This window comes from Hemitrygon akajei, chromosome 20 (genome assembly GCF_048418815.1).
Source record: "Hemitrygon akajei chromosome 20, sHemAka1.3, whole genome shotgun sequence".
NCBI lineage: Eukaryota > Metazoa > Chordata > Chondrichthyes > Myliobatiformes > Dasyatidae > Hemitrygon > Hemitrygon akajei.
In genome coordinates, this window is record NC_133143.1 from 51,707,627 (window position 1) to 51,735,075 (window position 27,449).

A 27,449-nucleotide genomic window follows, 5' to 3' on the forward strand; every position below is an offset into this window, starting at 1 on the left:
AGCCACAAATGGTTTTAATGATGACCAGGTAATCTGATTTAGTAAAAATATTGTTCATGACCCAGGCATAACATTCCTGCTCTTCTTTAAAATGGCTCCTTAGGCTCCTCTGCAGAAAAACTGAGGAGACAGAAAGGGCCTGGGTTTAATGCATTCACTAAAAGCACTTCAGTGTGTCTTTTGTACTGCACTGGAGTGTCAGCTTAGATTACCGTACTCAGAACCTACTGACCTCAAAGCTGGAATTTACCACTGAATCCCAGCTGATGTTAATGTGTTTTATTTGATCAATGTGAAAGGCTTCAACTTCATGAATTCACTCAATTTCTATGACTGATTTACTTTTAAATAAGGCAGTTCTTTGCACCTGAGTAGATCTGCACATGTCATTTTCAATCCCTTGCACATATTTTGATCCAAGTATTGCAAACTACTCAAGAAAAAAACTTCAATTTTGAAAGGGAGGTCTTTGAAACCCTTTCTGACTAGCTGAATTTGTGCTCTTTAATTCATACGGTATATAGATGTGGACTGGCAAGATACTATATATAGCCACACAGAAGAGCTGGTCAAGCAGGTATCTGTGGTGCAAACGAACAGTCGATATTTGGGGTTGAGGTCCTTCATCTGGACTCCTAGCCTCAAATATGGATACCTAGTCTCAAAGACGTCTAAGACCCATTTCTTGAACAACTAAATTTATAGTATAGATCTTTGGGGAACACACCTGGCACATCTCAACGGTCAGAAATTTTCCCTTTATTTATTCTCTGATCTCCCTTCCGGTTACTAACACATGTCAGGAGGAACCATCAGTTCCATTTTCTTTTATACTTGTTAGTCTCTGTCTTTCACAACTGTTCTTTAATCAGAGTACTGATCAAATTTTTTTTGCTTGGCAGTCAAGGTGGTGCCACCTTCTGCTTTAATGATTACTGTATTTTAACTGGGATTAATGTCTCTTTAATTTTGGCAAAGGTACAAGGTTGTCACTTCCTTTTGTGAATATTTATGTGCCTGCTTTGCCAATTCCTTTGGCATAATCTCCGACTGAATCACAGACTTGGCCTTTGAACTTCCGTGCAGCTTTTCGATTGTTGAACAAAAAGCTAGGTAATTTTTCTTTCCTTTGAGGTGCATGACCTGACATATTACATTGCTGTTTGTTGGAGTTTTCTTTGTGCAATGGGCTACTGTTTTCCTACATTACGATGCGACAACACCTCAAGGAAGTAGTTAATGTTGGTCTAGGGTACAAAGTATAAACAAAAGTCATTAAGTTTTTTTCAGCCAGTATATCCATACCATACTGCTGCTCCATCAGTGACATAAACTGACAGGGCCCCATTGCTCACCTGGCTGGGCAGAGGACAGGAAAAATTCTACTTACAGTATATAGTGCACAAATGCAATGCACAGGAGGTTCCAACGGTCTTCTCAAACAAAGATGTGACATACAAGATGAAGTTGTTGTGAATACATTGCAAATACATTGTGCAAATTAAGGGATATAAATCAAATGTTGATTGTAATAGTTTCTTTCCTTGAGGGGCCTCTGTGAAATGACAGTCTCTCAATTTCATTTCCTTAAATTGTCTCAAGCTGTTTTTAACAAATTTTCTCTTTTTTAAGATTTCAATTTTCCACAAGATAGTTCAATAGCATTGAGCATTTAATAATCATCCCCCATAAACTTTGAACGGATTACCTTGATGGGCCATTCCGGAGGCCAGTTAGGAGACAGTTATTTAGCAAGGGATCTGAACTCAAGAGGTGAGATAATGCAAAATCCTGAACTCAGCAAGATGAAGACATTGTGACCTGGTACAGGGACATCCATGTTCATTATCCAGTGCAGATGCTCAACACAGATGGATGGAAGATTCTATAATTGGAAAATTAACAGGCTTTTGTACAGCAACGTAGGCACCATGGTCCGTTTGCGTGGATTACTGCTCTTGCAGAGTATGAAACTCAGGAGTTTTGATGACTCGGGGGGAAAGGTGTATTACTTTTTTTTGCTTTATCAATTAATCCAATAGAATCAGAATCAGGTTTATTATCACCAGCACGTGTCATGAAATTAGTTAACTTAGCAGCAGCAGCAGCAGCAGCAGTTCAATGCAATACATAATGTAGACGGAATAAATAAATTACAGTATATGTATATTGGAGATTAAAAATTGACCAAAAACAGAAATATATATTTTAAAATTGAGTAGTGTTGATGAGTTCAATGTCCATTCAGGAATCGGATGGCAGAGGGGAAGAAACTGTTCCTGAATCACTGAGTGTGTGCCTTCAGGCTCCTGTACCTCCTCCCTGATGGCAGAGGGGAAGAAGCTGTTCCTGAATCACTGAGTGTGTGCCTTCAGGCTTCTGTACCTCCTATTTGATGGTAACAGTGAGAAAAGGGCATGCCCTGGATGCTGGAGATCCTTAACAATCGATGCCTCCTTTCTGAGACACCACTCCTTGAAGATGTCCTAGTACTTTGTAGGCTAGTACCAAAGATGGAGCCAACTAAACGTATGACCCTCTGCAGCTTCTTTCGGTCCTGTGCAGTAGCACCCCCCCCCCCCACCCCCATACCAGACAGTACTGCAGCCTGTCAGAATGCTCTCCACGGTACAACTATAGAGTTTTTGAGTGTATTTGTTGACATGCCAAATCTCTTCAAACTCCTAATGAAGTACAGTCACTGTCTTGCCTTCTTTATAGCTGCATTGATATGTTGAGAACAGGTTAGGTCCTCAGAGATCTTGACACCTGGAGACTTGAAACTGCTCACTCTCGCCACTTCTGATCCCTCTATGAGGATTGGTATGTGTGGTTTTGTCTTACACTTCCTGAAGTCCACAATCAGCTCTTTTGTCTTACTGACGTTGAGTACAAGGTTGTTGCTGCGACACCTCTCCACTAGTTGGTATATCTCGCTCCTGTGTGCCCTTTTGTCTCCATCCGTGATTCTACCAACAATGGTTGTATCATCAACAAATTTATAGATGGTATTTGAGCTACGCCTAGCCACACTGTCATGGGTAGAGCAGTGGGCTAAGCACGCACCCCTGAGGTGCACCAGTGTTGATCATCAGCGAGGAGGAGATATTAACACTGATTCACACAGACTGTGATCTTCCGGTTGGGAAGTCAAGGATCCAATTGCAGAGGGAGGTACAGAGGCCCAGGTTCTGTAATTTGTCAATCAGGATGAGATTAATTGACAAAGCTTTCTTTGTCCCAGATAAACACAAGTGCAAAATTGTTGTCAATTAGATAAACTCAAGCTCTGGGATTTCAGGAGGTGATTACGCAATAATCATGAGAATCCAGTTAAACAGATAGTTACCGAATGACCTTCAGAACAGCCATAGTTTTTTTAAAATGCCTCCAGGGCTACACAAGAAAGAAAACCGGTTGCACTGCTTTTATACCTTTCATGTCCTACAATCAACAAAAAACTTTGAAACTGATTTCAATGCTTCAGCAGCTAATTTACATACAGCCACGTTTCACAAAAAGCTTCCTGGCCTCTGAGAGATATTTCAGAAACAGCTTTTCTTTTCAATGAAACTTACTTTGGGAAGTACTCAGTGGGTCAGGCAGCATTTGTAGAAGCAAAAGGATAACTGACGTTTTTAGAGACCCTGCATTGGTCCTGAAAGTTCCTCCAGCAGTTTGTTTTCTTGAGCCAGATCTCAGCATCCCCAGTCTCTCGTGTCTTGAGTATTTCTTTTCTTTTCAATCTATTCTGGACAATACTGAGGAATGTGTATCTATTTTTTGTGGTAATTTTCATGAAACTCTCGTATTCTTTATCAAATGATATCATGAAATCTTCCTCATCTACATGATGAAACTTAGTTTCATCTCATTAAGAAGGCAGCACTCCCAGTTTTGTTCTCATCGGTGCTACACTGGAGCATTAGTTTGCACACCTGCAGGTTCTGTTTCAAGTCTCTGAAGGAGGACTTGATCTTACAACCTTCTTAAAAAAAAGCCATCCGCTGAAGCAAAGCTGATCCTTGGCTCAGTGGAAGCTTTTGCCCCTGTTCCATTCTATTAATACCACGTTAGACTTCAGGGATGCCTGTCTGGAAAATTGTTGGTTCTTCCTATTGGTCCTCCTTACCCACGGGAAAAACTGTATGGTTGTTTGCGCTGGCAAACAATTCATAGATCATCTGCTTTATGTGTTGCTGCACTGCTCATTAGGGATAGCAGGGAGGGAAAATCTTTGTTAAGTTAAAACGGCACAAATGCAGCTTGAGAAAAATGGTTTAAAAGTGAGTGTCTATGAGGCTCATTCACAGTCACACTGTATGGTGTATGTAGTATGTAAACCATTTTTTTTATGAATGTGCTTCGAAATTCACACATTAACTGCAAACAGCTGACAGCATCTTTGTGTGTAAATAGGTACTGAATCTGTCTACTACAACCAATGCATTTCGGAATATGCTACTGACTGTAACCACTTCAAGTCATCCATGGTCCACATAAATGGAATGGAAGAAGTTAGAAGTTATTTCTTTAGCCAGAGAATGGTGAATCTGTGAAATTCATTGCCAAAGATGGTTGTGGAGGCCAAGTAACTGGATATATTTAAAGCAGAGTTTGACATCCCCCCGCTATGTCTCCCCTCACAGTCCTCAGCAGCCCTGTGTCCACCGTGGAGAACTTCAGGTTCCTGGGAACCACCATCTCTCAGGATCTGAAGTGGGAGCAGAACATCAGCTCCATCCTAAAGAAGGCCCAGCAGCGGATGTATTTCCTGCGGCTCTTGAGGAAATACGGTCTGCCTCAGGAATTGCTGCTGCAATTCTACACTGCAGTCATTGAGTCTGTCCTGTGCACCTCCATCATTGTGTGGTTTGGAGCCGCCACCAAGCAGGATAGAACCAGACTACAGCGCACAGTGAGGACTGCCGAGCGCATCATTGGAGCCTCCCTGCCCTCTACTGTGGACCTGTACTCTTCCAGGTTGACGAAGAGGGCGGGGAACATCATAAAGGACTCCTCCCATCCTGCGCACGGACTGTTTGATCTGCTTCCGTCTGGTAGGCGCTTCAGATCCCTCCAGACTAAGACTAATAGGCACTGGAGAAGTTTTTTCCCTACTGCGGTCACTTTGCTGAACAGTTAACTGCCGGTTAACTGTCGGCTAACTATTACTTGGATTGCACTACCTGTATGTATAATCTATATTTTCATTTATATTTATCATTATTATTGTTATGAGCAGAGAGACAACATCTGCCGGAAGTAAATTCCTTGTATGTGCATAGGTACTTGGCGATTAAAGTCTGATTCTGATTCTGATTCTGATTCTGATAGGTTCTAGATTAGTAAGGGCATCAAGGGTTACATGGAGAAGGCAGAGGGATGGTGTTGAAAAGGAAAGTAAATGAGAATGATTGAATGGAAAACTCGGTGGGCTGAATGGCCTAAATCTGCTCCTATTTATTATAGGCCTAAGTCTTATTTATTTTCTTTCTTTCCTTTGTGGCCCCCTACCTGTTTTTTTGCAAGCAGAATTGCTAACACCAGTTATCCACACAATGCTTACCTTGTCTCCTATTTAAAACTAACTTGCTTTCCTCTCTTTCTCATTTCGGATGAAGTGTCCCAAATCTAAAGATATCCCTCACTCTGCAAAAAAATCTCTCCTAAATGGTGTGACAGTCTTGGTTATTGACTGTTCAGCCAAGGGAAACATCATTCCTGTAACTGTCAAGCTCTGTAAAGTTTCCACGAGACTGATGCACCATCAATAACTCTCTGAGACGTGAGGCGAGATATCGGCTTTTATTGACTGGAAGAAAGAACAAGCAGCAATTGACCACCATGCTACATCCTGGAGACTGAGGGCAGGGCTCAGGCCTCAATCGCCTTTATACCGGGGTCTGTGGGAGGAGCCACAGGAGCAGTCAGTGGGGGGGGGCGTGTCCAGACAGGAATATGTAGTTCACCACAGAGACATTTCATTTTTAATACTATATACAATTTTAAAACACTACACTCAGTGACTACTTTATTTTTCTGCTACTTGCAGAAATGAGCAGGTGTAAAGGCGTACCTAATAGTTATTGTTCAGACCATACATTAGACTGGGGAGGGAATGTGATCTAAGTGACTTTGATCCCAGAATGACTGTTGGTGCCAAATGGGGTTGTTTGAGTATCTCAGAAACTGCTGGTCTCCTGGAATTTCATGCACAAGTCCCTAGAATTTACAGAGAATGGTGTGAAATAGAAAAAAAACATCTAGTAAGTGGTAGTTCTGTGGGAAAAAAACACCACAGAGAAGTCAGCAGAAGTGAGAGAGGTCAGCAGAGAATGGGTAGACTTGTTCAAGCTGACAAGAAGGTGACGGTAACTCAAATAACCATGCATTATATCAGTGGTGTGCAGAAGAGCATCTCTTAATGGACCACATGTCGAACCTTGAAACATACGGGCTACAGCAGCAGCAAGCCACAGACATACACTCAGTAGCCACGTTATTAGGTACCTCCTGTAAGTGTTTGCTATTAAACTTAAAGAAAGCTGCCTACTGATATTATGTTATCTCTGCAAGATGAACTAAACTCTCCCAGATGTAGTTGTTGTCAGGCATCAGTACAATGGGGATCACTGGCATCCGGTATCTGTGACCTCATCAACTGGATAAGCAGTTAATCATATTAAAGAATTTCCCCACAGCCAATCAGATGGGAAAGGTACAATATTCAATTAATATCTTAAAACATTGTAAAGAGTGTTAAATTAAGATTATTTATTCATAGAAAATTAAATATGAAGTTGAAATATAAATATAAAACACAAACTTTTATTTTAAGATCTACTACATTTTGAAATATTTTTCTGAGGGAACCAAAAAAACCTTCAGATTTAGCTTTAGCTTAGGGTCCATTAATAATTCAAGCCAAGAACAAATTGAAACACTTTAGGCATATTATAGAAAAATGGTTAAATACCCGCAACTTTCTTTCTTGTCTTTGTTAGCAATGCAAGACACTGTTGAACTTGTTTATTATGATCACATGCACTGGGATACAGCAAAGAAAATTGCTTAACCTGCTTTGCATACCATCCATACATATAATTTCATTACAATACTGCATTGACGTAACACAAGGAAAAATAACAACAGAATGCAGAATAAAGCTTTGCAGTTTCAGATAACATGCAGTACAGACACACAATAAGGTGCCTGTAATGAGGTAGAGTATGAGGTGCAGAGTCCATCATATTGTACTAAGAAACATTCAACAGACTTGTGATCATGGGCTAGAAGCTGTCTTGAGCTTGGTGGTACATGCTTTTAGGCTTTTGTATCATTTGCTCCATGTGAGGGGGAGGCAGGATATTGTCCAGGGTGGGTGGGGTCTTTTATGCCGGCTGCTTTAACAAGTCAGTGAGAAGGCAGAGCCCATGGAGTGGAGGCTAGTTTCTCTGATGTGCTGAGCTGTGTCCACAATTCTCTGCAGTTTCTTGCTGTTACAGGCAGAGCAGATACTATATCAAGCTGTGATATGTCCAGATAGGATGCTTTCTATGTGTATTGATAAAGATTGCTGCGGATCAAAGGGGATGTACCAAATTTCTTTAGCCTCCTGATGAAGTAGTGGCTATGGTGTCTACACTTCTGGATAGGATTGCCAATGGTGATGTTAATTCCTCTTGATCTCAGTTACGCTGATGTAAGCAGGATTGTGTGCATTGCTGTCCTTTCGTGAAGCCAATGACCACCATTTTAACTTGCTGACATTGAAGGAAAGGCTGTTGTCAAGACACCATGTCACTAGGCTATATCCTTCCTCATTTTTATTTGAAATTCGTCCCACTAAGGTGGTGTCATTTGTAAATTTGTAGATGAAGTTAGAGCAGAATCTGGCCACACAGTCCTATTTGTATAGGAAGTAGGGAGTTGAGAATACAGTCTTGTCAAGCACCATCTTTGGATAATAATGGTGGTGGTTTTGCTGCCTGTCATTACTGATTGTGGTCTGTAGGTCAGGAAGTCAACCATCTAATTGCAACGGGTGATGTCGAGTCCTAAGTCCAAGAATTTGGTTAAGCTTGCTTAGAACTATAATTCTGAAGGTGGAGCTGTAGTCAATTACAAATAGTTTAACACTGGTGTCTTTTCTGTCTGTAGAAGCTGTAGAGAAGGATACACTTACAATGTTTCAGAGATATTTGGACAAGTACATGGGCCAAATGCAAGCAAATAGGACTAACTTAGAAAGGTATACTGGTCAGCAAAATTGAGTTGGACCAAAGAGCTTGTTTCTATGCTGTATGACTCTGACCTCAATCCCACATCAGAACCCACAGATTCACAGACTGTTACTAAAACCGCAAAATCTGGGCCGATATTAACTATAACATCCAAAGTGGACTGATCAAGTTGGCTATTGGTTTTGAGTTAACAAGTGAAGGTGAAGAACCAAGAGGTCGTTAATAACAGAAGTGGATTTTTATCACAGAGAACATCTAAGTCATGCTTAAAAGATGTTATTTAAACTATCTTTAGAATTACATATTATAGGCTAATCCAGATTGTCAAGTTTCTGTGTGATTCCAACTTTGAATGAACCTACTTTAATAAAACCTGGGACATTAGTAAAATTAGAAAACACACAAAATTAATAGTAGATCATGCAGTGCTTATGAGGAGAGAAATAGAGCTAGTGATTCAGATTGATTACCTTTCCTTGGTTCTGGGAGGTCAATGACCTAAAATGATACTTTGGTTTTGATCTTCTCAGAAGCTGTCTGATCTAATGAGTTGTCCCAGTTGTATCAAGGGACACATCAAGTTGGTTACAGCTGGTTCCTCTCACTTGAAGTCCTTGTTGAGTGAATTCTTGTTAATTATGGCACTTAGTTTCTCAAGCATTATCTTGAAAAGGACAGAACCTCTGTTTCCATAGCAATCTTCTAAAACTGTCCCACAAGGTTACCCTACTCTTTTGCATTTTAGTTACTGCAGAGGACACTAATAATAGTATCACCTGTTTTGGAAGAAATTACATTTTTGTATGGTTCTAGCATTTGGACAACATTGTCCAGATGGTGTTGGGTTCATCCTGAGTTGTCCTAAGGACATTGAGAAATTCTCTTGATCAACAGACATAATCTTTGCATTAGCCCCACTACTATGTCTTTTGAAGGAATCCACTGATTTTGCACTGAAGTAGTGGTCAACAATAGTACCTTTGAGGAAGAGTAGTGTCATTTGTAGACTGTATTGAATTGGCCTTGACAGACAGTACACTGAAGGACACTGGGATATCCATTCTATTATGAACACCATCTATCAAACAAGTGTATGCAGTGGTAAACCATTTTATCATTCCTTAGTTGTTATGCACATCATTGCCAAGTCTAGCAATTATTGCTCATTGCTAAATGACCTTGAGGACTTGGTGGTGAGCCAAGATCTCAAGGTAATTTAGGGATAGGCAATAAGTGGCCATTAACATTTATCTATCCAGCTTCCACTTTGTTCTGTTGATAGAATTCCAAGTGATCTAACTCCCAGGCTGCAAATCTTATTGTCTTTAGAAGACCCACCCAGGAATACACAAGAATTCAGCACCCACTGTGTCCTTTTAAGGTCTTCAGAGCACCTAATCTTGAGTACACAATAACATAGCATTAACAGTGATATCTTTTTCTGTCCTTACTTTTGGTTTAGTACAAATGCAATAGATTATAGATTCATAATTAAGTTGTACCTCCAAATGAAAATCATAGATGTGTTAACTCTGCAATTTTCCTGCACATAACCATTCTTGTCCTGTTTTTCTTTTAATTTTAGTTCACTCAATGAACCAGTCTACTTCTGTTCAAGATATATTACTATATACACATTATTGATGGAAGAAAATTATGAGTTTACATATCTGTTCTCAAAAAACTAGTTCTTATTTGTGCAAACACGAGGAAATCTGCAGATGCTGGAAATTCAAGCAACACACACAAAATGCTGGTGGAACACAGCAGGCCAGGCAGCATCTATAGGAAGAAGCACTGTTGACGTTTTGGGACGAGACCCTTCATCAGGACTATGCATTGGCTTGTAAATCTTCAGAAAGTGTAACATATAGTTAAAAACCAATTCCAATTTGTTTGTTTTGTTTGATAAGCTAACCTCATGGTATTTTCTTCAGTGCACAGTGTATTTCCCCCCTAGTTCACCACAGGATTCTGTGACACTAAATTAGCTCAACTTTGAAGTTCAACTTCAAAGTAAATTTATTATCAAAGTACTATGCGTCATCACATACTAACTTGAGATTCATTTTTGCATGCATTCAGATTAGAACAAAGAAATACAATATTATCAAAGATAAACCACACACAAACTGACAAACATCCTATGTGCAAAAGACAAACTGTACAAATACATTTGTAAATAAGTATATAGAGTCCTTGAAAGTGAGTCTGTTGGTTGTAGAATCAGTTCAGAGTTGAGGCGAGTGAAGTTGTCCATGTTGGTTCAGGAGTCTGAAGGTTGAAGAGTAATACTTGTTCCTGAACCTGGTGGTTTGGAACCTGTGGCTCTATCTCCTTTCTGATGTCTGCAGTGTGAAAGCCACAATCCTGAATTTACCATAGTTTACTGAGTTCATTATAGAGCCATATGGCATGGAAAAAATCCCTTCAGCCCAACTGGTCTTTGCTGACCACAGCATCTTCCCTCCCATTCCCAGATGCTCATGTTCGGCTCATAACCGTCCATACCTTTCTCCTTCATGTACTTAACCAGGTGCCTCTTAAATGGTGCAAATGTACATGCCCAATCATTTCCTCTGGCAGTTCAGTCCAGGTGCTCACTACTCTCTGTGTAAAGAAGTTACAACTTAGATCTCTTTAAAGTCTCTCTCCTCTTAGCTTGTATCTGTATCCCCTAGTTTTCAACTACCCAACCTCAGGAAAAAGACAACGACCATCCATGTACATCTGATTTTCTGAACTTTTATGATATCACCACTTATTCTTCTATGCTCCAAGAAATAAAAAAAAACCCAGCATGGCCAAACTTTACTTATAACCCAGGCTCTCTAGTCCAATATCCTCTTAAGTCACTTCTGCATTTTTCTGCAGTTTGACAAAGACTTTCATTTAACCAAAATTATATACAATATTCCAAGTGGAACATTCAGCAGTCAGGTGTTGTCTATTTCATCTGCCAATGGCATTTCCCATCGTCATCCTGGTAGCGGCATACATTCCATCCTGGCCAACATCAGGCAGGTACTGGAGGAGCCGAGTGGCACAACCAGCAGTCATGAAACAGCGTACCATGATGCCTTCCCAACGACTGTGGGGAATTTCAATCAGGCCAGCTTGAAGAAGTCTCTGACCAACTACCACTGACAGATTACCTGTGGAACCAGAGGAACGAACCACTTGACCACTGTTACACCACCAACAGCAACGCTTACCATACCGTCCTACACCCACACTTGCAAGTCTACGAACTCTCCTATGGTCACAATGAGGGCACCCTCAGGTTGGAGGAGCAATACCTCGTACTTTGTCTAGGTAGCCTCCAGCCTAATAGCATGAGCATTACTTTCTCTAACTTCTGGTCGTTTCTACCCCCTCTCCCTCCTTTACCCATTTCCTATTCTGACTCCCCTCTTACCCCTTCTCTTCTCCTCATCTGCCCATCACTCCCCTCTGGTGCCTCTCCTTCTTTCCTTTCTCCCATGCTCTATTCTCCCCTTCAATCTGATTACTTCTTATACAACCCTCTTCCTCTTCCACCCATCACCTCTCAGATTCTCACCTCATTCCCCCCTTCCCCATCACCTTGCTTCATCTATCACTACTTCTCTTCCCCCCATTTTCTTATTTTGGCTTCTTTCTCCTTCCATTCCAGTTCTGATGAAGGGTCTTGGCTCGAAGTGCAACTCATAGATGCAGCCTGACCTGTTGAGTTCCTCCAGCATTTTCAGAATCAGAATCAGGTTTATTATCACCGGCATGTGACGTGAAATTTATTAACTTAGCAGCAGCGGTTCAATGCAATACATAGTCTAACAGACAGAAAGAAGAATAAAATAATAATAATAATAATAATAAATAAGTAAATCAATTACGTATATTGAATAGATTTTAAAAACGTGCTAAAACAGAAATACTGTATGTTAAAAAAGAAGTGAGGTAGTGTCCAAAGATTCAATGTCCATTTAGGAATCAGATGGCAGAGGGGAAGAAGCTGTTCCTAAATTGCTGAGTGTGTGCCTTCAGGCTTCTGTACCTCCTACCTGATGGTAAGTGAGAAAAGGTCACGCCCTGGGTGCTGGAAGTCCTTCAAGTCAAGTCAAGTCAAGTCACTTTTATTGTCATTTCGACCATAACTGCTGGTACAGTGCATAGTAAAAATGAGACAATGTTTTTCAGGACCGTGGTGTTACATGACACAGTACAAAAACTAGACTGAACTATGTAAAAAAACAACACAGAGAAAGCTAGACTACAGACCTACAAGGGACTGCGTAAAGTGCACAAAAACAGTGCAGGCATTACAATAAATAATAAACAGGACAATAGGGCAGTAAGGTGCCAATCCAGGCTCTGGGTATTGAGGAGTCTGATGGCTTGGGGGAAGAAACTGTTATATAGTCTGGTTGTGAGAGCCCAAATGCTTTGGAGCCTTTTCCCAGATGGCAGGAGGGAGAAGAATTTGTATGAGGGGTGCGTGGGGTCCTTCATAATGCTGCTTTCTTTGCGGATGCAGCGTGTAGTGTAAATGTCCGTGATGGTGGGAAGAGAGACCCCGATGATCTTCTCAGCTGACCTCACTATCCGCTGCAGGGTCTTGCGATCCGAGATGGTGCAATTTCCGAACCAGGCAGTGTTACAGTTGCTCAGGATGCTCTCAATAAAACCCCTGTAGAATGTGATGAGGATGGGGGGGTGGGAGATGGACTTCCCTCAGCCTTCGCAGGAAGTAGAGACACTGCTGGGCTTTCTTTGCTATGGAGCTAGTGTTGAGGGACCAGGTGAGATTCTCCGTCAGGTGAACACCAAGAAATTTGATGCTCTTAACTACTGCTATGAAGATCCCTGCTGCACCTGATGACCCTGTGATCTCCGTCTCAGAGGCCGATGTTAGGCTGCCTTTAAAGAGAGTGAACTGTTGCAAGGTGGAAGGTCCTGATGGAGTACCTGGTAAGGCTCTGAAAACCTGTGCCAACCAACTAGTGGGAGCATTCAGGGACATTTTCAACCTCTCACTGCTACAGGCGGAAGTTCCCACTTGCTTCAAAAAGGCAACAATTATACCAGTGCCTAAGAAAAATAATGTGGGTTACCTTAATGACTATCGCCTGGTAGCACTCACAACGACAGTGATGAAATGCTTTGGAAGGTTGGTCATGACTAGCCTGAACTCCTGCCTCAGCAAGGACCTGGATCCATTGCAATTTGTCTATCGCCACAATAGGTCAACGGCAGATGCAATCTCAATGGCTCTCCACATGGCTTTAGACCACCTAGACAACACAAACACCTACGTCAGGATGCTGTTCATCAACTATAACTCAGCATTTAATACCATCATTCTGACAATCCTGATTTGAGAAGTTGCAAAACCTGGGCCTCTGTACCTCCCTCTGTAACTGGATCCTTGACCTCCTAACCAGAAGTTAACAGTCTGTGTGGACAGGTGATAACATATCCTCCTCGCTAACGATCAACACTGGCGCACCTCAGGGGTGTGTGCTTAGCCCACTGCTCTACTTTCTATATACACATGTCTGTGTAGCTAGGGATAGCTTAAATACCATCTATAAATTTGTTGACAATAGAACCATTGTTGGTAGAATCTCAGGTAGTGAAAAGAGGGCATACAGGAGTGAGATATGCCAACTAGTGGAGTGGTCCTGCAGCAACACCCTGGCACTCAACGTCAATAAGACGGAAGAGTTGATTGTGGATTTCAGGAAGATAAGACGAAGGAACACATACCCATCCTCATAGAGGGATCAGAAGTGGAGAGAGTGAGCAGATTCAAGTTTCTGGGTGTCAAGATCTCTGAGGATATAACCTGGTCCCAACATATCGATGTAGTTATAATGATGGCAAGACAGCAGCTATACTTTATTAAGAGTTTGAAGAGATTTAGCATGTCAATAAATATACTCAAAAACTTCTATAGTTGTACCGTGGAGAGCATTCTGACAGGCTGCATCACTGTCTGGTATGGAGGGGGTACTGCACAGGACCAAAAGAAGCTGCAGAAGGTTGTAAATCTAGTCAGCTCCTTCTTGGGTACTAACCTACAAAGTACCCAGGAGATCTTTAGGGAGCAGCGTCTCTGAAAGGCAGCGTCCATTATTAAGGACTTATTAAAAACATCCCCGATGCATACCGGCAGAGCCCCACCCCCACCTCTGTTACTCAGACCACATCTCTGTTATGCTAATCCCAGCATACAGACCGCTTATCAGGTGCTCCAGACCAGTTCAGAAGCAGGTGAAAACCTGGCCAGCAGGAGCCATCTCTGCTCTTCAAGACTGCTTTGAGCACACTGACTGGCACATGTTCAGGGAGGCTGCAACCGATGGTGACTCTACCAACTTAGAGGAGTACACAGCATCAATGACCAGCTACATCATTGATGATGTTACTCTGTCCAAGACCATCACTATATGTGCTAACCAGAAGCCATGGATGACCGTGGAGGTGCGTGCGCTGCTGAGGTCCTGTGACTCCGCCTTCAGAGCAGGCGACAAGGCAGCTTTAACAACAACAAGGGCCAAACTGTCCCGAGCCATCAGAGGGGCAAAGCGTGCACATGCCCAGCTAATCCACAGCCACCTCCAGGACAGCGGCGACACGCGGCGCATGTGGAAGGGCATCCAGGACATCACCAATTACAGGACAACATCATCTGACTGTGCAGGTGATACCTCCCTCCCAGATGCGCTGAATAACTTCTATGCCCGGTTTGAGGTGGAAAATGACGTGGTGGTGAGGAAGTCCACCCCTCCTACAAATGACCAGGTGCTGTGTCTCACCGTGGCTGATGTGAAAAGAACCCTGTGCAGGGTCAACCCACAGAAGGTTGCTGGACCAGACAACATCCCTGGTAGAGTGCTCAGAGGATGTGCAGACCAGCTAGCAGATGTTCTCACTGACACCTTCAACATCTCCCTGAGCAGCACCACCGTTCCAACGTGCTTCAAGATGGCCACCATCGTCCCTGTGCCGAAGAAGTCTTCAGTGTCCTGCCTAAATGACTACCATCCTGTTGTACTTACATCCATCATCATGAAGTGTTTCGAGAGACTCATCATGAGGCATATCAAGACCCTGCTGCCCCCCTCACTGGACCCCCTGCAGTTTGCATCCCATCCCAACCGCTCAACAGATGACACCATTGCCACCACCCTCCACCTGGCCCTAACCCACCTGGACAAAATAGACACATACGTTCGGATGCTGTTCATAGACTTCAGTTCGGCATTCAACACAATCATCCCTCAGAAACTGATTGGAAAGCTGAGCCTACTGGGCCTGAACACCTCCCTCTGCAACTGGATCCTAGACTTCCTGACTGGGAGACCTCAGTCAGTCTGGATCGGGAGCAGCATCTCCAACACCATCACACTGAGCAAGGGGGTGAACACCAAGAAATGTGTTCTCCCTTTCACAGCGTGCATAGAAGGCGTTGAGTTCATCTGGTAGTGAATCTTTGCTGCCATTCACACTATTGGGTTTCGCTTTGTAGGAAATAATATTTTGCAGACCCGGGCAGAGCTGGCATGCATCCGATGTCGCCTCCAACCTCGTTTGAAATTGTCTCTTCGCCCTTGAAATAGCCCCCTGCAAATCATACCTGGTTTTCTGGTTCTGGTTTCATGTGTGTTGGTTGAAAGTAAAATGGGTGCCAAATCCATCTCCCTAAATCCCATCCCTCTCCCACTTTTCTCTCCTACACTCTCCTCCATGATCTAGGCCATACCACTGACCCTGCATTGGCCCTAAAACACAAATTACTGTACTGTACTCTGCTCTTTGCCTGTCTTGCTGAGATCCTCCAGCTCCATTGTTTCTTCCATCTGCATTTCCTTTTCATTCTGCTGATTGACAACTGCACTCCAGGAGGCCTACTTAGCAGCTCCTTTCTTCCCTGACCTGGTGCTTTGTACTTTCTATTGTTTCTACAGCCAATTTTCTGCTCAGTTTCTTTTTACACCTCATGCACTTTGATAGTTCTTGTTTCTCTGGCTGTCTCCCTTTTCATGCTATTTCTCACGCATTTCCTCCAGTCTTCCTTGATTCATGCCCCTCTTCTGACTTTTTCGCGAATATGTTCACCACCAAATTGCAATTCTTCAGTTTCTTTCTCTTACATCCTTCATTGAAGTGTATGTCAATAGCTTCACATATAGATCCACATGTAGTCCATGTGAGAAAAATAAATCAGGTAATTTTGCATTTCCTTCTGCATACAACCTACCTGTTTAAAGTCCATGAATTGATCCATTTAGTGAACCATTCATTCTCATTAAACAAGTCATTTTTTCTAAATATTTTAATGGAGAAAAGTCTGGATTTACAGATCAAGTGATGGGCCCAGGTGGTTACTTATATGTTGACAGGTAAATCTTGTTCAATGCAACTTTGTTTTTTTTCTCTCTCCAGTCCTGATGGAGGCTCTCAGCCCGAAACTTCAACTGTACGCTTTGCCATAAATGCTGCCTGGCCTGCTGAGCTCCTCCAGCATTTTGTGCGTGTTGGCTGTTTAGGTCAGGATATTAAGTGTGAAGAATGCAACGGTAAAGTTCTGCATTCTTCTAATGAAGATGCTCATCTTTATTAAGAAAGATACATTAAGTAAGATACATGGCTGCCATGCATCAGCTGTGACTAAATGCTTGGTCTTAATGTATGTAGATATTATTGTTGCTCCTCATTGTGCCTTGTGGGTGGCAACCTTGCCATTTCTTTAGCATTTTTCCCCCATTTTTTACGAGGCTCAGTTACGAGCTTGACGCTCAACCCAGCACGGATGGAAAGCGTACAAGGAGCAGGCCGAGTTGGACCTGGGACTACTCACCTCAAAGCCCAGTGCAGATACCACTACGCCACCAGTGTGTAGTATTGGATGTTTCGTTTTTTGATGAGTTGCAAATGGGATTTAACATTGTGTCATCACTTCCCATTCTCACTACTGATCTGATAATGAAAAGGTTATGACGCTGTTCCAGAAAACTCTGGCAGTAAGGTATTCTACGAGGTATATTCACCTCCAACTACAGACACATTTCTTATATACAGTATATAAGTTCAACCATTGGAGTGTTTTCCTTATGAAATCCAATGACTTGGGTGTTACCTGTGCTCCATGATTGCACATCTAATCAACTGCTGTCCAGATATCAAGGATTCAAATGATCTCTGAAAATTGGTTTCATTGGTCCATATTTGACCCAAATTGTGATAAAGTTTGGAGATAGGCATTAGAAAGTGGGTAATGCTGCTTTTTTCACATCGGTGGGATGATATCAGCATATTCTTTTTTTGTAATTTATTTTTTTTATTGAAGTTCATCATCAAACAAACACTTCCATAAGATGTATTTCATTCTGAAGCTGAAAAAGGATCTAGTGCTTTCCTGGTGTATATGACAAATAAACTCTTCTTGGGCTTCCAGCCAGGTACAGGTATTGATTATAACTGATGTATTGATGACAAACTCTGCCATCTTAATCATCATCCCTGATGAAGATGGCAGAGTTTATCATCAAAATGTCGGTTATAACCGATATCTATACCTGGCTGGAAGCCCAAGAAGAGTTTGTTTGACATATATTTTGAAGCTGGTTCTGTAGTGTAAAACTTTACTTGTACAGAAGCAGCCTTCACAAGACTTGTGTATTTGCTTTGTCTTAAGTTAACTAGGTTCCCCTTGAGCTGGTACTAGGGCCCAGGCACTGGTGCTGAAAATCTGCATTAGTTAATTACACCATGTAAATCTACTCTGGTATCAATGTATTGTATTTCACTTGGTTGTGCCGTGGTTACATTTAACAATGCGATCCTGTGGTCTACTTTCACCTATAGAACAGAGGGACCTAGGAGTAGACAGGTCATATTCTGCGTGGAGGTTGGTGACCAGTGGTGTGCCTCAGGGATCTGTTCTGGGACCCCTACTCTTCATGATTTTTATAAATGACCTGGATGAAGAAGTAGAGGGATGGGTTAGTAAATTTGCTGATGACACAAAGGTTGAGGGTGTTGTGGATAGTGTGGAGGGCTGTCAGAGTTTACAACTGGACATTGATAGGATGCAAAACTGGGCTGAGAAGTGGCAGATGGAGTTCAACCCAGATAAGTGCGAGGTGGTTCATTTTGGTAGGTCAAATATGATGGCAGGATATAGTATTAATGGTAAGACTCTTGGCAATGTGGAGGATCAGAGGGATTTTGGGGTCTGAGTCCATAGGACACTCAAAGCTGCTCTGCAGGTTGACTCTGTGGCTAAGAAGGCATACTGTGCATTAGCCTTCATCAATCATGGGATTGGGTTTAAGAGTTGAAAGGTAATGTTGCAGCTATATAGGACCCTGGTCAGACCCCACTTGGAGTACTGTGCTCAATTCTGGTCGCCGCACCACAGGAAGGACATGGAAACAATAGAAAGGGTGCAGAGGAGATTTACAAGGATGTTGTGTGGATTGGGGAGCATGCCTTATAAGAACAGGTTGAGTGAACTGGGCTTTTCTCCTTGGAGTGATGGAGGATGAGAGGTGACCTGATAGAGGTGTACAAGATAATGAGAGGCATTGATCATGTGGATAGTCAGAGGCTTTTCCTCAGAGCTGAAATGGCTAGCATGAGAGGGTATAGTTTTAAGGTGCTTGGAAGTAGGTACAGAGGAGATGTCAGGGGTAAGTTTTTTATGCCGAGAGTAGTGAGTGTGTGGAATGGGCTGTCAGCGGCGGTGGTGGAGGTGGAAACGATAGGGTCTTTTAAGAGACTCCTGGATGATTACATGGAGCTTAGAAAAATAGAGGGTTACGGGTAAAGCCTAGGTAGTTCTAAGGTAGGGGCATGTTCGGCACAGCTCCGTGGGCCAAAGGGCCTGTATTGTGCTTCAGATTCAGATCCAGTTTATTGTCATTTAGAAACCACAAATACAATGCAGTTAAAAAATGAGACAACGTTCCTCCAGAATGATATCGCAAAAGCACATGACAAAACAGACTACACCAGAAAATCCACATAACGTTTGGCAATCCCCAATCCAGAGTCCGGAGAGGCTGCTGCGTATTAATATCACGCTACCGTCTTAGTGAGTTCCCTGGAAAGGAGCTCCAAATCCACCAGACAAAACAAGACCAAAAACTAAAGCTACAAGACCTGTACAAAACCACATAGTTACAACAGTGCAAACAATAGCATAATTGATTAAAAAAAAGACCATGGGCACAGTAAAAATAGTCCAAAGATGTTAAAAGACTACAAGTTCAAAAGAAACCACCACACAGATTCCACAAGTCCTCAGGGTCCCGACTTGACTTGCCATCCCACGCCAGTGGCAGAAGGGAATACCCCCGCTATGGACTTCCACAGCGCCGCCTGACTCAGCCTCGCAGACGCAGCACACACCGAAAGCTCTGTCGATCCCAGCCTCGCAGACGCAGCACACAACACACAACAAAAGCTCCGTCGATCCCAGCCTCGCAGACGCAGCACATACCGAAAGCTCCGTCGAACCCACCCTCGCAGACGCAGCACATACCGAAAGCGACCTGACTGCAGCGGACTCTGAGTCTGTCGAACCTCCGAGCCTCCAACCATCCCCTCCAGCACAGCTTCTCCGAGCACCATCCTCTGCCGAGCGTATTAAGACGCCCCCACCAACGGCCATCGGCAATGCGACCCTGAGGACTGGGGGCCTGTTCTTCCCAGCAGAGACCTGGACCTCACAGCAGCAGCAGCAGCAACAAAGAAGGTCTTCCTGGAGATTTCCAGATGTTCCTCCGTGCTCCCACATCCATTTTCAACCGATTATGATTGCTGTATGTTTCTATGAGTACAAGCAAATAGTTCTGAATGTGTCACAGGTAGATAGGGCAGTGAAGAAAGCATTTAGCATACTGGCCTTCATCGGTCAGGCTGCTGAGTATAGGAGTTGTGATGTTGTGTTTCAGCTGTACGAAGTGTAGGTGAGGCCATTCCTTGTGTATTTTGTACCGTTTTCTTGACCCTGTGACAGAAGTTACTAAGCTGGAAAGAGTGAAACAAAAAAGTTGCGAGAATATTGCCTGACTCAAGGGCCTGAGTTATAAGGAGAAGTTAGGAAGGCTAGAATTTTATTTCCTGGAGTGCAGGAGATTGAGGGGTGACCTATAAAGGTGAATAAAATCGTAAGGAAAATAGAAAAGGTGAATACAAACAGTTTTTTTTCAGGGAAAGGGAATCAAAAACTTGAGGACAAAGATTTAAGATGAAGGGGGAAAGATTTAAAAGCAACCTGAGGAACAATTTCTTCATGCAGAGGGTGGTATATAAATGGAATGAGCTGCAAGTGAATGTCGTTGAGGCAGGTACCATAATAATATTTAAAATATATTTGGACAACTACTTGGATAGGAAACATTTAGAGGGATATGGGCCAAAAATGGGTAACTGGGACAGGTCTAGATGGTCATCTTTGTTGACATAGATGAGTTGGGTCAAAAGGTTGTTTCAATGTTTTATTCCATTATGATTCTACTACAGTCAGGATATGGTCTGGTACCACCAGCCTTTAGTTTTAGTTCTGGGATTAATTGAATTATCTGATGACATGCCACTTTAATAGACAGGGTCTCTGCGATTGATGCTCTTTGGTGACTTTGTCCTTATCACATTTATTCATTAAAGTATTATTTGTTCAATAGCTGTGGTATGCTTCAAATATTAAACTTGTGACTCCACTATTTTTGGCTATAACCTTTGCAATGTACTGTGCTGGTGAGAAGTGCTCTGTGAGAACGTTTTTGTTTAAAACCTCGGGATTGGTTAAGTGTCAATCTCGTTGTTTTTTAAATCTACGATCCAGTTGGACTTCTAACTTGCCGAAACTTTGATCACTCCTTCCTTGATTACTTATTTACTGGACAAGCGGCAGGATTGAACATTACAGCGCATGCTCAAGACCACTCCTCCCTGCACAATGCGATGTACAAAATTTGGGTATTAATCTGTCCATATTGTTAGATTATATTCCCCTCTTTCAACTGCGGTAAAGATGAAATCTGACAAACTGATGGCTGCTGATTCAAGTGATGCTGCTGCCATCACCACAATTACAAGCGGTGCACCGACCAAACAACGACGACCACCGCCGTCTCGCCCGCTGTCGACGCATGCGCGCTGGCCACACCCCAGCCGCAGCCCGCAGGGTTGGCGCATGCGTGGTGGGCACCGGACGTGGAGCGGCGGGGGGCCGGCGGCAGCTTCCTGTCAGTTGTCCGCTTTCGGATGTTTGTGAGTCGCCAGCGGATTCGCCGTTTGAATCGGATGGGAGCGCGAGGCGCGGCCGGCAACTATGCTGCGGTCTGCTGGCGTAAGTCCACCCGCATCGTACCGGGCGGTAATCGGTGTCCTGTGGTGTGGGTCAACCCGGCTATAGGACAAGGGACTGGAATCAGTTGTGTTCACCCGGAAAGTACACACGGAAAATATACAGCGTATTCTGTCTGTGGTGGCCTGAGTCAACTGTGATAGCGCAGGAGATAGTAGAAAGCAACAAATATGCTATAAATTGAGTGGGATAATGCAGTACAGACTGTAATAAATGTATGCAGGTGGTTGTCAACTGGATTAATGTAGATTGTATGGGCAGCATCGATTTGAGGGGTGACACTGATTATTAAAAAAAAATCTGTATGGGCTGTATGAATTAGTGGTAAATGCTGCCATTGACTGCGAATTTAATTAACAGACAGAATGCAAAGTAGGAATGAAGGGGTCTTTACCTCCGTGGCAGGTAGTGACCAGTTGGTTGCTGCGGGAATCAGTCTTTGAACCCCAGTTATTTTCAATCTATATCGGTAATTTGGCTGAAGGTTGAAGGAATGTAACATTTCCAAGCTTTTTTGGATGGTGGAGGTGGTAGGCGTCAAGCAGGTGAATGCAAACTGTGAGGAAAATGTAAAGAGGCTCCAGTGTGATTTAGACAAGTTGGTTGGGTGGGCAAATGTATGGTGGGCACCAAGCAATGTTGAGGGTATTTACTTTCACTTTCTAGAAGCAGCAAGATAGAATATTTGGAATGGATATAGTTTAGTAAAAGGGGAGGTGCAATGCCACCTGCATTTCCCTGTATGCCCCATGTTACTAGAATACAGCATTTGGGTGCAGTAAGCAGTAGGAAAGATAAATTAAGTATTGGCCAACAACTGCTCATAGCAGTTGCTCAGAGCATTAGGATTCCATATGGAGATTTTGTACATTTTTTTTGATTTTTTTTTGTCTGCTTATAAGCAGATGATTATCTGAGAAAGAATTTTCTTACTGTCATAGAAATGTAATAAAGATTTCCCAGACTGATTCCTGGGATGGTAGGATTGGTGTATGAAGATAAATTGGGTTGGTTAGTACTATAATTCATTGAGGTTTTGAAGAATGAGAGGGGCCTCATCAAAGCTTGCAACAGAATTAGATGGATAAGATGCAAGAAAGATGCCCCTGATGGTTGGGAGCCGACAACCAGGCGTCAAGTCCATGTAATAAGGAACCATGAGCATGAGAAATTTCTTCGTTCAGATGATGTTGAATCTATGGAATTCTCTTTCACAGATGGCAGTAGAGACCAAGTCATTAAATATATTCAAGAAGGAAATAGATATACTTAATGTTAAAGATATTAAGGGATATGGAGATAAAATGGTAACTGGGTACTGAAATTGATTATCTGTTTCAACAGTAATTATATTGAATGATAAAGCAAATCCAAGGGACGGAATAGCACACATCACATCTTTTATTCTTTGTTTCTTATTCAGTCAACTGGGATAATAAAGGCTGCATTGTTGAACAATACAGCCCGTATCATAAAACCTACTGGTGAACGGGGGTAAATTCAACAATATAGCTGGGAATGCAGGCCTTCATAAATGTGAATAAGGTTAGAATATGCTTGTTGGCTTGAGTGGATCTGTTTCATACTGGTTTAATATAAATTGTGCTAAATATTTGTTCTTGGAGTAATACTGTAATATTTTAGCATCTATACTATGGGAATAATACTCTAAAATTGAGACTAAAACAAATATTTGCTTGTTAGTGAGCTGAATTAATGCATAATGTAGACTGGTGTAGAATAACAAAGACTGTAAGAATTATCTGCTGGTTTGGGTGGAGTAGGATAGGGATTGTATGGATATGTAATATATATATGCATCTGTTAACATGTAGAACTTGGTTATATGACACTAATGTGGAGCAGTTAATGTCTGTTAATGTGAATGGATTTTGATAATATACATGATACACGCCCATTAGCTTGTTTGAAGAAGCCTGATATGCGGAACTATAGACTGAATGTCTGTAGGTGCAAGTAAAGTGAGTTAAAATATACTTTTAATGTAGTTAGAGGAAGAACTTGGACACACTGAACTTTCTCCCAGTCTAGTCACCTTTGCAAAGTACTTGTCAAAAATGTGTAGGGTCTTGTCTAAATTGGGGGAACTCTCCTACAGGCTATTCAAGCAACAAATTGGCTTCGATGTATCATAGAATCATTCTGACATGCAACATGCTAGACAACTCCATAATCTGTATTAGTTTTGCCTCTTCCACTAATTGGATAGACCCACAGGCATTGGTGCAATAGTACATAGGTGAGAAAGAGTGCCCTGAAGTCTTCCGTATTGTTTTTTTTTTATACATGGGGGATGGAAGCTTTCTTTAGTCTTCCTAATAAGTATTGGAAACACTTGAAGAAGCAAGGGCATAGAATGTGCTTAAATGTTCCTCACTAAGCATGCCACCTTTACTGAGCAGTTCCAGAGACAGACCATAGAACAGTGCAGGAACAGAGCCTTAAGCCTACAGTGTTGTGTTGAACAAGTTAAATAAGTAATCTAATGCCCAACTAAACTAATCACTTCTTCCATCACAATGTCCATATCTTTCCATTTCTTGCACATTTACATGACTATCGAAGAGCCTTTTGAATGCCTCTATTGGATTTGGTTCTATCACCACTTCTGTCAGCACATTCGAGGCACCCAGCATTCTTTGTAAAATCTTGCCCAACAAATCTCCTTTAAACTTAACACCTCTTACCTTAAGTGCATGTCCTTTGGTATGATACATTTCATCCCTGGGGAATGAGATACTGGCTATCTATCTATATCTTCTCATAGTTTTATGAATCTCTATCATTTCTTCCCTTAGCCTCCCTCTGCCGCTCCAGAAAAAGCAACCCGTTTATCCAACCTCTCCTGATCACACGTCTTCTGATTAAGGAAGCATTCTGATAAAACTCTTCTGCACCTTTTCCAATTTCTGTACATCCTCTATGGGGTGACCAGAATTGAATGCAATACTGCAGATGTGGCTTAAGTATTTTATAAAGCTGCAACATAATTTACTGACTCTTGAACTTGGTTTCTAATAATAAAGGCAAGAGTGTCAAATGTATTATTTACCACCTTAACAGCTGCCTTTAGGGATCTATGGACTTGAACCTCTGCATATCCATACCGTTAAGAATCTTGCTGTTAACAGTCTGTTCTCCTTTTACATTTGATCTCCAAAAGTTCAACACTTCACATTTGGTCAGCTTCAACTCCATCTGCTTTTCCCACCCATATCTGCAACTGATTTATATCCTGCTGTATCTTTTGCAAGCTTTCTACGCTGTCCATAATGCCACCAATCTTTGTACTAACCCACCCACTTATGTTTTCATCCATAATAAATATATATATATATATATATATACACACACACACCTCATCATTTCCTTAAAAAACTCGAAGTTAGTAAGACATGACTTGCCCTGCGCAAAGCCATTCTGATTGTCCCTAATTAGGCTGTAGTTTTTGAAATACTCAAATATGCTATCACTAATAATCCTCTCAGAATAGGTTTGTGATAGAAATGGTGAATTCAACAGAGACAAATCAGCTTCATATAGTTGGCAATTTACTTGCAGCAGATTAATTTATAATAATAGCATTGATAGAAGTTCAGAAAAAGCAGGGCTGCTCTACTGCTGAAGACAACTCACAGCCACTGTATAGTTATTGAGATAAAGTGCTGACTCTACACTAGGGATACCCTTCAGTGGTATGGAGCAGATTTGGCAGCACAAAACTGGGGATCCATTTGGCATTGTGGACCATTAACTTCAATGGAAATGTATGCCATCAAGACCTATATGCTCATGGCTTTGCAGAACCCATACTCTACCTTTAACAATCAAGCATGATTCAGTGAGAAGTGCAGAAAGCCATACCAGGAACAGCACCAGGCCTGCCTAAAATGAAGCTTGCAGCTGCCACACATGTATGCTAAACAGAATATGGAGTATATCACACATCAGTGGGTCAGAGCAAAAGCTCTGCAGTCCTGCAACATCTTGTTGTGAATGGTAATGGAAAACTGAACTGCTAAGGTAAGGGCGAGATTTCAGCAACAAGTTTAAGTTTGTTGTCATCTGACTGTACATATATACAACCAAATTAAACAACATTTCTTCGGACCACAGTGCATCTAAAATACATATGCCCTTGTGCCCAAAGACTGATGGGTATGCAGCGATGCTCAAACTGATGTGCTGAATAGGTGGATGGTCCATCTTGTCTTCCTTTAAAGACCACTACCACCAGAGGTGTCAGTCTTTAACCAGTTCAGTTTTCTCAGTGTGACATAATGGCTGAGGGTTATAGGTACAATTGAGGCTATGAGACCTGACAACTGGCTACAGTAATGAATGGCCATGCTTGTATCTAGACTGTTCTAATGCAGTTATGCAACTTGATATGGTGGAAAACTGCCCAGATACGTTCAGGAAAAGCAGGTCATATCCAATATAGCTATTTACTGCCCATATCAACTCTCAACTATCAGCAAAATTGCAGGAAGTGTGGTTAGCAATGTCAGTTCTAGAGACAGATAGATGGTGATCTTCCTTGACCTCAAGGCAGCATTTGATTATGTATTGCATCAAGGAGTCTTGGTAATTGAGTGGTATCAAGCGTAAAACACGCCACAACATTTATAGATACAATTATCACAATATTCAAACAATTTGCAACACCACAATAAATGAAGAAATGCAAGCCTGCATGCAACATTCAAATATGACTTGTAGTAGCAAGTAACATTCCTGCTGTACAATAGACAAGCAAAGACCATCTCCAGTGAGTATCCATCCATTTATCCTTGATGAATCGACTCATACTGATAGAAATTACCCATTTTCAACATCCTTTGGGTCATCTTTAGATTTTCCTCGGTTATTCCAACATCACTTTCCAAATTCCAAGGACAAGAGCTTTTAGTAGATAGCATATTTGCTATCTGAATCTCCTGTTCCAAGTCACTGCCTATTTGACTTGAACTATATTCCGATCCTTTCATCATTTGCCCTAAATTATGACTCATTTTTTAAAAGCATTAAGAATTCCATTACTAAGTAGTTATCTCATTGCCATCTTCTCAAAGCCTATTGGGAATGGCCACTAAATACTGAAAGAAGAAGTAGTCAAGAAGTGTCTAATAAATGTCCTTCGGGTTAAGCGGGTTGGGTCAATACAGACTGTAATTTGTACTATAAAAAGAATCTAGCTTGTGGGAATGTTGATAACACTGCATTAATGCACTCAGCATGGCTTTGTGCATGGGAGATTGTGTTTCAGAAATTTGATTTTTTTTTGAAGATGATGGCAAATATGATTGATGAGGGTAGGGTGGTAGACATTGTCTAGGTGGACTTTAGCAAGGTCTTTCCTGTATAGTAGACTTTTCCACAAAATTAGATCATGCAGATGGATCTATGAACATGCGAGGTTTAGAAGGATATGAGCCAACTTAGTCTAACACAGGTCGCAACTTGATTGGCATGGCAAGTTGGGCCCAGTGACTTGTTTCCATACCGTATGACTCCATTGAATGTTCAATGGAAAATGATCTGGGATAAAAGTTGCTGTAGTAAATGTGTGCAAGTGTTAGTGGATCAGGATAATATGGCCTCTGAAATATTAGGAATGTACACAGTAATATTGACTGTCTCATGGTCTTCAGGCTTGAGTAAACTAGATCAATATGTTTTAATAAATGACTAGTGTGGGTGAATTTAGAAAATACAGGGGTTAATAGAGATTAATGAGTATTTGTACTCTACATGTCTGGTATGAAGTAGGAAAATGTATGGTAATACATGTATCTTGGTGCAAATGCCAAAATAAT

General features: G+C 41.9%; 1 protein-coding gene across 1 annotated transcript in view; it reads left to right on the top strand.

Annotated features, from left to right (window-relative positions):
- The first annotated feature begins 21,452 nt into the window (after positions 1-21,452).
- atp2c1 (ATPase secretory pathway Ca2+ transporting 1) overlaps positions 21,453-27,449 on the top strand; it is a 94,635-nt gene continuing 88,638 nt past the window's right edge. Inside the window, exon 1 of the mRNA XM_073024298.1 lies at positions 21,453-21,591. Within this exon, the coding sequence (XP_072880399.1) occupies positions 21,574-21,591 (18 nt within the window). The 5' untranslated portion in view covers positions 21,453-21,573. The remainder of the gene's footprint in view (positions 21,592-27,449) is intronic.